Source organism: Pyxicephalus adspersus, chromosome 7, assembly GCF_032062135.1.
Source record: "Pyxicephalus adspersus chromosome 7, UCB_Pads_2.0, whole genome shotgun sequence".
In the NCBI taxonomy this organism is placed as follows: domain Eukaryota; kingdom Metazoa; phylum Chordata; class Amphibia; order Anura; family Pyxicephalidae; genus Pyxicephalus; species Pyxicephalus adspersus.
This window is the reverse complement of record NC_092864.1, coordinates 39,432,223-39,444,216: the sequence shown is the minus strand read 5'-3', so window position 1 is coordinate 39,444,216 and position 11,994 is coordinate 39,432,223. Positions and strand designations below refer to the sequence as shown.

The following is an 11,994-nucleotide window of genomic DNA, read 5'->3' as shown; positions in this document are numbered from 1 at the left end:
TTTTTTTCATGGTCTTTAAAGTATTTCTTATAATTGCTTTCTGGAAGAGTTTTAGACAAAAGCTTCATTTTGAGCATACTGCTAAGGCTCCACGAATACCTCCTTATAACAAAGCAAATATACATTACTGACTTCAGTTCCACTTTAATATTCATAGACCAAAGGAAGAAGCCCTTAGAGATGCCATAGAAAGCCACATAGTGATTAAGATCAGCAAACTTTACTTATAGGTACATGAAAATATAATTTTGAAAGTACTGCAGAATTTGTTACCAGTCTTTTATTTGTATTGTACATTACAGATATTTTGCTTGACTGGTTTAACCATAAAATTATTTGTTTCCAACAGTAAATCAAGTGGCACGTCTTCATCAAGTCTCGGGGAAATGGTATCTGGTACGTTTCGAGCAACCCCTCCATCTGCTGGTGAGAATTCTCAGGCAACACATTTAGATGTGATTAAGACTGGCCACACTCCCCCCACGCTGTGTGTCTTCAACCATAAGTAGCTGGCGTGATAACCCACAACTCAAGTGAACTGTGTCAAATTCAATCAATTCCATTCAATGTCATCTCTACAGTTGTGTGTCTGGCAGTCTGCCCGTAGTTATCAATGTAACTCCTCAATAACACTATAATGTGTATTAGGTTTAATATTGAGTATATCTAATTATAGATAATGCAGTCCTTACAATAAACCCAACACCATTTTTTCAGTTCAACAGTTCAACAAAGGTTTGAAAAATGAAACCCCCAAAAAATAAAATATCAGTGTTCCTAAATACTAATATCTATCTAAAATGGCCTGATCTTTTATTTTAGGAATGATTATTAAAAGATTTTGCTTTTAATTGTCAAAATTTGCTAATACAGTTGAAAATCGAAAATCCAGCCATCGATAATCCGGTTCCTTCAGTTTTCCGGCATGAATTTCAGAAAGCATTTTCAATACACGGACTGTAGTACACTGTTTGGCCACTAATGTTTTGATGGTGCTGTTCTTCAGAAAAAGCTGTTAGGTCTTGCTTGCTACACTAAATACATGTGAGACGTCCCTGCTGCCTGCCAGATGTCCGTGGGTGCTGCGAGAGGAAGGCTTGTGTGTGGAGGTGAGTATAACTTTAAAAAAATCCAGAATTTTCGAAAATCTGCCACTCCTCAGGTCCGGAGGCTGCCAGATTTTTGAATGTCAACTGTACATTAGCTCAACTTTAGTTATTTATTGGACTTAGAACTCCCTGGCTTCCTCCAGAATGCCTAAGGTGGGCTAGTTCCAGGGAACCCACCTATTCTTTCTCTTACCATACTCCAGAGCCCTGTATTTAAGAAATCCGTACTCCTGCTATTTTATTTGGAGCTATTTACTACATTAACCTGCTCCAACCTAGAGAGCAAGTCCAGTGCAAACCATACCTGGACTCCCTGAGGATGTTTGTCACAGCAATTATAGTTTCATACATTGCAAACATAACTAAATAGGTTATTATCTCAGAATAGGAACATATTATTGAATTTTTATTTCACGGTTTCTCAACAAGGGTTCCAAGGTACACTAGGGTTCCACCAGAGGTTGCTTGGGTTTCCTTGAGCTATGAACAATTTGATCTTTTTGGCTATCTGTAAGGGTGAAATTTTTCCCAATGGCCATAAATGTAAGAAGAATTCCTACCTAATGACCACTATGCTAATATACTGTAAGCTGTAGATATAGTAATTATAGCGGGTGTTCCCTGAAAATCCCCTATGTTAAAAACACCTAGATGTTTAGGCATACAATTATAGGTCCTATCACTCCAGTATGAAGTAGACTTTATACTGGACCTGGATTTTTCTCTGAATTTAGATTATGGCCCACCAGAACCAATCACTGCTCCTTGTTATGATATGTAACATTAAATTAATAGAGGAAAATCCAAGGTCCTGTCTAGCTATGGAACTGGTTTGAAGATAGATGTAGGTACATGGTACCACCAAGAAATTTTAATTTCTTCTTGGAAATGGCAGGTTCATTTTAAAGCTGGCTTTCCATAAAAACGTTAAGGTGAGCTGATCATTGTTACACGAAAGTCGTGCTGATGTAAATATTTAAAGTAGATTTAAAGCAGTACATTATACACTTGTATGCAATAAAACCTATTTAAATCATTTTAAATGTAAATTGAATTTGATTGCTCAAAATTTCGCCGAATGCACGATTTACTAGCTAATGTTTTGAATCCTGGACCAGATCCATTCCAGGTTTGCTGGATCCCCCCGCTTCACTGATGAAAGTTTATCTTCTCCAGCCTTGGAGAGCTTTAATAAATCAGGCCTATAAAGTGGAGGGTTGCTCCCCTCCTATTCTTCTTGTTACATTCCCCCCTCAGAACCACCTAGTACTTTGTTAACATGTGACTTCATATGCTTCTTCCTTGGATGCAGTTTTTTGGCCTGAGTAGCCAATCGCTTAACCCACATACTTTTACATAAGAAGGGGAGGTCCCTGGAAGGCCCACTGGGACCACCGAGTTTACACAGGGATTGGCCTCAAGGTTGTGGCAGGCTGACAGTATGGTGAAGGAATGCAAGTGTGGCTTATTCCTTGTCCATTCTTGTCATTAGACTTTAAAGCTACAGTACTGTATTAGATTCAACATATTCAAACTCAGACAGACTCCTATTTTAAATTAATTTTTATACCACTCAAAATGTGTACAAATGTACAGAGACTGCAAACTGGCCCCCTTCAAATATGGATTTGTTAGAGATAAATTAGAATTAAGATGAATTTTTTTATATAATCATGACAGGGAAGTGATTACTGTTCTAAAAAATGTCTGAAGCTCGTCATGTGAGAAAAGCAGTTATCTGCAGAAGCCTGTCAACACACATAATGAGACAGTGAGCTGTGTACTAATATTAGAAAGACAGCCGCACCGACGTGAAAACAACTGCTTCCATGGCTGTACTGAGAAGGTAGAACTTCTGTACACGACAGATAATGCAGGAATTTTCCATCGTCCTCTCACCGCTCCCACATTGGCTCTTGTGTTACTCTGATCTTTCTATTGTCATGAACGCAACTACAAAAAACAATAGAGTAAAGAAAAGGGGGCTTAGTCTACCTACTGCGAAATGTGCTGTAATATTTAAAGTTTTATTGCATTTTCTAGCTGTTTTCATATTAGTGTTGATGGAAGTCCCATGAATGCAAAAGGTTGTGTTACCCCTGGGCTTTTAATGCTAGAGATACTCCTTCAATAACTCTACGTGTGATGCATTTATTAGGCAACTGAAGTTGCAGTTCAATGCTAAATTGCTCAATTGCTAAAATTATTTGATTACAATAAAATATGGTTTTATTAAGTGCAGGGAGATGGAATAAAAAAAAAAAGCCAATCATACACGATAGAAAAAAAATCTGATCACTTTCAGTGACATTGCCGTATATTTCTCCCATTTATTTTTAGTTCAATCCCTGTATTTCTTTCTTATCGAAGGTGTTAAAGTATTGTCCAGGTTTGACTATACAATGAACTGAGTCAAACTCATTGACTTGTTGGATTCCTAACTTTCTGCCAATTACTTTTTGTATTTGTAATCCCTGGTAGATTGCAAGTGTTTGAAACTGAACTGGTTGTATCTCTGGTGAATCTCTGACACATATCACTAGGGATAGGCTGTTTGTTTTACGGAAATTGTTTTCCCAGTTTCTAATTTCACCATTGAGCTGAATATGGAGCTAATAAGGAATTGTTGTTCTGGCAGAAGAAGTCCAAGATATTTAAAAGGAACTTCTGTAAGGCTTAAAGAGACTGAAGGCAGGGGTGACATGATCTACAAGTTCTTCTAAAAATCTCTCAGTTAAAGGGAAGGGTCTTCAGAACACTACCAATTTATGGCACAGCTCCCCAAGATCCCCAAAAAATTTCCCACACACACTTATAACCCATCTAATCTGAAGCCTATCACACAATTCTCAATTCTCTTCCAAATCCCTATGTGTGGCCAGTTACAATCAAAATAAGAAAGTCTAATCTGCCAGCATGGCTGGTGTATGACTCCACCGGTGCATTTTCACCAGCATTATCATGTCTTTATACCCTAATAGATTGTAAGCTCCTGTGAACAGGCCCAATGTATATACTTTATAAAAGGGAACCTGTACTCAAGCTACTAATGCTGACCTCATTCAAGTTCAAGTTGCTTGGCTGCCTCTAGTTTTATTAATTTTAGAGGCACTAGGCTTGATCTGCTAAATGAGTCTTTGCTGTTCACGCAGCAAAGTGAGCAAATGATAGTTTACTTTAGTGAATATGGTGATAACTCACCTGCAAAAAACTGTGCAGAACAAGCATACCTGAGATTTAAAGAGAAGTCAGGACTGCTTATCTGCCTAGCTGTTGCAGGATAGTAATACAGGACATTATGAAGACACTGGATCAACATAATAGCCAGAAAATTTGTGTTTTCAGAAAGAGAGCTCATTAACTACAGACTACAGTACAGGTTTCCTTTAAAGCCCAGTTGGATCTCCAGTTAAAATCCACTACATACATTCCTCGTGCCTCAAAACAATAGAAATTAAGTCTCATATGGCTAAATTCTGAGTAGAAAAGCCTTTGGTGCTAGGAAGGACCCTAGCTTTCTAAGTGGAAGCAGTGGATCTCTCTGTAGATCTCTCAGAAAAACTAGAACTTTCCAATCAGTGGGAAGCATACGATTTGTTGATTGCAGAGTTTTAGGTCTGATTTAGCAGGCACTTGAGACCACTGCTTACACAAAGAGAGCTAACGTTTAAGCTGTCTTTTAAAAAAAACTTTTGTTGCACCTGGAATGTGTTAGGCCATTTGAAATTGAAGATTCTTTTGCGTTTTAAGCCTCTTAGCAAAAGATAATTTAGGTATTTTTTTTAATATTTGAGGGCAAGGCAGTTGGAGCTATCTATTAATGATCAAAAGAACCTAACTGTCCTGTTTTTCTTTTACAGCCAAACAGAAGCAAAAAGTGGTAAGTTCCCCTGACTAAATTTCATGCAGTAATGGTCAAATGTTATCTCAATTGGCAAACTAATTGGTTTATATTATGTTTTAGACTGAGCATATTCCGCCTTATGATGTTGTGCCATCCATGAGACCTGTAGTATTAGTTGGCCCATCGCTTAAAGGATATGAGGTATGTAAACTGCAATCTTTGCCAATAACTGTAGTAACTGTCATTTTCACAAGATTTAAAAAAAAATAATGAAAAATGTGAAACTGAGTATATTTTTATAGTAATAGTGGGGGATAACTTTATCTCATACCTAGATGCTTGTAATTCTGTCTGGAATCATTTAGTGTTGGGAAGTGCTAAGGGAAGAGAAAGAACAAGACTTCTTGCTTCCCCATACTGCCCATTTGTGAGTTAGATCCCTAGTCTGTGGCCATGGGCAGCTTATATAGGGATCCCAGGCATTATTTTATTATAACTGCATGCAGAGACCTGTGTCTGCAGAAGGATTTGGTTGGTAGTAACGCTGGATCTGAGGAACTTCCTAGATCCTGAATATGTGCAAAGCTATAGGTTTAATAGTGTTTTTTAGGCATCCCAGCCGATGCCAAACGTTATTGACCCTCTACCCAATGTGGGACCTTGGGTGGAATTTGAGGTGTAAAAACGAAGTTTTTAGGGCAAATGATTGTTTCTTTTATTATGGGTTGAAATCCAATGCACTTTGGGTTTTATTGGAATCTCCTTTATCGGGGCTAAGAAGCAAATAAATATATTAAAATTATGTATATAGTTTTATGTATATAAAGCATGTATATGTTAAACAAACTGAATCATAAAAATATTAAATGTAATATTATATAACTTTAACAGTCTTTAAAAAATAATTTAGCTTTATAATATTATGTATCAGAATTTTATAGTAATGCCTAATTTCTGAGTAATACCACATTTTTACTTTGTGGTAAATACATCAAACATACTTTATCCATCCATCCCACTGACTTTTTCCTCTTCATAAAAAAACACCCCCCCCCCTCCCCTCCAGCCTCTGTGGAAGATACACAGCCCAAACTGATCAGCTCTGATGTCATTCTGCACAATGCAGAAGCAGCAGTCCTGCATTCTACAGGACACCAAGGCTCATCCACATTCCAAAGTATGAAAAGCAAAGGAGATCTCCAGCTGCTAGTGGAGCAATGAATACAGTGTGTTTAACTCCCATATTGTCATTCTGTAGATAAAGGAGCACCTAAACCTTGCAACAATGTGGGAAGAGGACCCACAAGGATTTAAAACTTTGTGTTCTCCGGAGGATCTTTGAGCTGATACACCTAGAGCTGACAGCTAGATAAGCAGTGCTAACTGTCACCCAACTCTGCTATCAGGTTGTTTCATCCCTTGATGAAGGGATTTTGGACAATCTCCTCTAAAGCTGCGTACACACTTGCAATTTTTGACGTTGGAAAGGATCTTTCACGATCCTTTCCAACGACAAGGGGCTGCAAGATGCATGAACGATGCTGTACATACAGCACCGTTCATGCTCTATGGAGAGGGGAGGGGGAGAGTGACGGAGCGGCACCCTGCTGCGCGCTCTCCCCTTCCCTTTCATTACGATCGGCTGTCGTCCATCGTCCGTGGATCCGGCAGGTCGGTCCTCCGGACGATGGACGACACCGACTGTACACACGGAAGATTTTCGCCCGATAATTGGCCGATGCCGATTATCGGGCGATAAAAATCTGCCGTGTGAACGTAGCTTAACACAGACACAGGCCCCTGAGATACCATTGTGGGTGATAATAATGAATTGCTGTGAAAGCCCTGGGGAGGATCAGTCTGGGGGGGAATCAGCAAACATGGATTTGGATTGTTAGCTGTTTCTGTACTTTATGGTATAGCATCTTCTACCAAATGTTATTAGTTGTCTGAAGTCAGAATCATAGAACTCTTCTCTTTTACCTGCCCGTTCTTCAACCTGTTCACTTTTTCTTTCTCCTTTCCAATCTTATTTCCATCCTCCTCTCCTCTGGGAAGGTGACGGATATGATGCAGAAAGCCCTTTTTGACTTCTTGAAGCACAGGTTTGATGGGAGGTGAGGGCAAACAAGGTCATATGGACTTATTTTCAGTACTGTATTTTTTGTATTAAAGTTATAATAATCATAAAGTACATCAACTGGTTCCTTAAAATTGTTTAATTATATTTCTTGCAATGTCATATTATTTCAAAAGATGTTTAAATATATCTGTTATGAAGATTATAGATTATGAAAATATGTGGGGTTATGTTGTAATAGTAGGGACAGACAGGCAAGGTTTATTGACATAAATGCACATTGCACAGGCGCCTCTGTTGCAGATTGCTTACTGATTTTACTGCACACTGTGAGCTTCCTACAATGTACCGCAGATATAACCCAACTCGTTTCCAGGATGAAGGAACATCAGGGATACTAATTCCACAGCTTAGAGTATATTAGTGTGGTGGTCAGTAGGAAGAATGTCTTTTATATTACTGGCCATTGGGAAGAATGTCACACTTACAGGTAGCCAAAAAGATCATTGGTGTCAGTTAAACTGACCTTGGAGTTACAAATTGCTCATTTCTGCAGGAACCCCTAGCAACCTTTGGAGAAACTTTTGGGAGCTCCATAATATTTTGAGATGAACAGCTTGAGCTATGAGATGAGATGAACACCATAGAAGCAAGCATTGCTAAAAGGTGGCATTTATCATACAGCAATAGACTACACAACAAAATTACATACATGTTAAATAGTTAATAAAATCCTGTCACATGATTTTAACTTTTACTTAGTTTTTACTTTGTGAGATCCTTTTATGTGCAATTTCACTATTAAAATGATGAATATAGATTACAGGGGACTATATTTGTCAAAGTGTTCTATAAAAGCATTCACACAAGTCATTAGATTCTAAACTCTATTAGTAATTATTGGGCATTAAAACAAACGTTTCATTTTATAGTACCACAATGGGTGCTAGAGCATATTTTGGTGTGCAGCATGGTGGTGCCAGTCAATGAGAATGACTCTTCAATGCACTATTAGAGTAGATTACAACACAACCATGCTGCAGCAGACCACGCTGCTCATGCCATGCAGTAAAATAAAAAAGTACATATCTGATTTGTTGACCATCAGGCATTGCCATAATGAATAGGATTTCTTAACACAACGCACAAAAAAACACAGGCCCGTAAAAGTTTGAAATATGATTGAAAACGCAATTTTTGCACCCTCTATATTAATTAATACTAGTTTCATGATGATGTAAAATAAATGATAGCAACAAATTCAAATCATGATTACTCTGCAATGATGTCACTGGTTGCTGGTTCATGACAAACCATGAAAAGATCTATTTAGTTTGTATGCACAGTAACTAAGTATTTATATAAACAGTACTTATTAGCTGATGTTCTTCTTCAAGTGAAATTTCCATAACCCCTAACATCCCAGCTGAAGTGTCAGATGAAGGAGTTGCAGCACTGCTGGCTGAATGGGACAGAATGGGCAAAGCAGAGAGTAATTAACACATTCAGATTTGCATTCTCTCCTTGCTGTTGCTCTGATTGTGTTATATTTCACACTTTGTTGTTGGGTGGGGTAGGTGTTTAGACAGCACATGGCCAGGCAAAATTCCCAAAAATACCATGAAGCAGAGGAAGCCACTGTGCATATCTTCCTATATTTCTATAGAGTTTTAATGAATCCAATGCTTGTAGCAATGTAACAATGAAGCGGACATTGGATTATAATGGGGTGAGCACTTCAAGCTAAACCTCCAGATAAATAGCTTTCTGCCAAAGGATATGTAACTGTTTACCTGGTCTTGAGATTTTGCAATAGCTTGCAGTTGGTAGTAAATACATCCTAGTCCAGGATTAAGTTCAGCAATAACAGGACATCAATACACTCATAAACTGGTGTCTGTGCTTTCCTATTCTTTATTCATGCTCACACTGTTAGGGCTAATTTATATTGGCGGTACAACCATGGCGGCCCCTGAACACAGCTAGCAGTGTCTAGCCCAATGGAAGATTCACAGGGAGTTGAAACAGGCTGCTAACTACCCAGAATATATTAATTTGCCACCATTGAGAACAAGCTCATAGAGCTAGTGTCGGTAGGCTTTGCACTATTGTGTAAATAGCATTAGTTTCAGATGCTCCTAAAACATATTTAAAACTATTTTAGATGTGCATTGCACTGGCATATGCCCTGCTTTTTGTTGTTTTTGCAATCCAACATGCACATGGAGATAAGCAACAAAAGCCTATAATAATTTGCCCTGAGGCTTTGTTTAGACTGTTGCTTCCACATCTCTGCCCAACATCAAGTATGAACAAGCCCTAAGATTTTCAATGCAATGCAGAATTGTGAAGTCCTCATTCATCGGGGGTTATTCATTCTGATTGCTTCTGTGCAGAGATTATAGTAGGCTGATATATCTAATATACATACTTATGGTAGCTGTATGTGAATCAAAATGTACTTTTTATTGTATATTTGGATTGGACTTTCTTTTATTGGCTTGGAGTTCAGTTTCAGGCTTCTTTGAGACTTGTGATGTCAGTGACCAAGCTTACATTTCTTGCCTGGATTGATAAATGAGTATGCTTATGGGCTCAATCCATCGATCAACCTGATCTGATGGCTGTTATTTCTCTCTGTGATAAACCAGTGTCAAAAGTCCCCTTTCCAGCCTATCCTGTGCCCCTCATCCGTGCACTAACATTTGATTATTTGGGTTATCCTTGTGTTTGTGACTATATGGAGGAAGTGTCTGAGGGTGGTCAAACCACACATACAACTTTGTTTTTGGCCACTCTTAGAGTTAATGCTTTTGATTAAGCTTGAGCACATAGGCTGCTGTAACTCTATGATCAGAACATGACAGTCTCTATCCTTAGAGTTGAAGAGTTTATAGAATGTAGGACACTGACAGAATCAGTGAAACATTTAAAAATAAATGTCGTTTTTGTTTTTTCATTGTTAGGAGCTCAGAGTTATAAGCTACCTTTCAAACTAAAAGGATTTTTACTTTACTTTGCACAAATTACAAATATAATAATCCCGTGTAAACATGTTTAATATGGTTCTGTGTCCTCATTTTTCAGGATATCCATCACAAGGGTGACAGCTGACATTTCTCTTGCCAAGAGATCCGTGCTAAATAATCCAAGCAGGAGGGCTATAATTGAACGCTCCAACACCAGATCCAGTTTAGGTAAGATCCTTTAAAACAAAACAGAAGAGTTACCAAAACCAGCTTTCCATTTGAAATTCTTCATGAGAGAAATGAGATCCGATATTTTATTAATTCTGTTGCCTGTCTGCAAATTTCTTTTTTGGGCATTGGGATAAAGCCTAAGATACAAGAATGGTTAAGAAACACTGATCTAGAATATCTACATCAATCTTGTTTTTCTTGGTATACACCTGCAAACTGTAAAGCTATATTAATATAACTCAGCTGAACTTTCCATCCACTTGAGAGTCTGAATTATTATTTTCTTGCACTTACACAGTCTATATTTATATCAGTGAATAGGATGATTAGGATACTTTAAATTGGCTTGTAAATCTATACATACATTTATAAAATACTGTACAGGTAACTCATTATTCTTATTCTGTTACCTTTACATGCCTATTGATTTGTTAAATAATTGATTTGTTGACAATCTGGTTGAAAACTGTATGATGGGGGTTTGTAAGACAAATATAGAGTGGGGGTAAGGGCTGCCATTAATGACTTCCTTTCCATCTTCAATACTTTGAGTATCAAACAGCCAGTCCAGAAAACATTTTTCATTCTGGATCACATTGAATGATTTCCGCCTCCATTCCGGATGTGGAGTGATAAGACGTACTGATAAATATTGAAAGTAATCAAGTTGTATCTGTGTACAAACAATTGAACAAATCTGATCAGAAGCTGCCATCTGTTAAGCACCCTGTTTTCACCCATATTCATCAGAAGGGCAAAATACTTTACATGTGGGTGCCTTTTTTTGGGACTGATGGGTGACCAATTATGGATTGGTAAATCAACCTGACTGGATCATTTGCCTGCAAAATTGCCAGTGGATCTGCTCTTGCAGTACAGGCTTGTCAACACTCTTGGTCTTAATCAATGACTAACATTGCACAAAATTCTGCTATTTTTACTCCATTACTTTCTCAGATTTTCCCAGTGATATGTCAGCTGAGCAAGAATCATAGCAAATCATACCCAACTGTACCCATCTCCTTGGGGCCCCTTCAAAACCCGCTTTTAAAATGTGGAGCTGTGGCCATGGAAAGCAGCTCCCTAAGTGACAGTGACCCGGGCAAATTTTTGGCACGTTGCTAGCTATGATTGACAGTGGGTGTCACTCTGAATTAGCGTTTAGGTTAACACAGCAAATTCGGTTACATTGCAATGTATGCCGAAGACCTTGCCAAGGTTGTTGATGTGAAAAGCAGGGATCAGGCACAAAAATCAATATACTGAATCAAATGTTAACCAGCAGGGGCTCACGCATTTAATTAAAAGCCAACACCAAGTACATTGTTCCTTTTAATATTTCCACTGATATTTGATTTTTTTTTGATGGATTAAGGGGAACACATACTGTACAAGAGACGAATGAATGTTGCATTATACATTAAGGCAATCACATTATTTTAACATTTGAATAATTAGGAAAGGGGGGAGGGGGATCAATAAAAAATAAATGGAAAAATCCGGCATTTTGTAACCTTGTCAACCTTGTCAGGTCAACAGCACATAAAGCAGTTAATATGCAAGGAATAATTAAATATTAATAAAACCTTAGAACTAATACTAAATAAGTTGTACTACAAGAACAAAAAGAACATTTTAGTCTGTGGCTAACTTATCACAGGTCACTTTCCTACGTTTATACTGAACAGAGAATCGTTGGAGACTCCTATTGCTAAAAGAAATTAGGTGTTAGTGGGCTTATTCAGTATTATTATCCAATAT

The 11,994-nt window shown here is 37.9% G+C and overlaps 1 protein-coding gene across 1 annotated transcript in view; it reads left to right on the top strand.

The window, feature by feature from the left end:
• The window catches only part of CACNB4 (calcium voltage-gated channel auxiliary subunit beta 4), a gene marked incomplete in the record, with an annotated part of 90,788 nt that overhangs the window by 57,016 nt on the left and 21,778 nt on the right, over positions 1–11,994 (top strand). Inside the window, 5 exon segments of the mRNA XM_072418151.1 lie at positions 350–426; positions 4,970–4,989; positions 5,074–5,154; positions 7,012–7,070; positions 10,121–10,230. Of these exon segments, the coding sequence (XP_072274252.1) occupies positions 350–426; positions 4,970–4,989; positions 5,074–5,154; positions 7,012–7,070; positions 10,121–10,230 (347 nt within the window).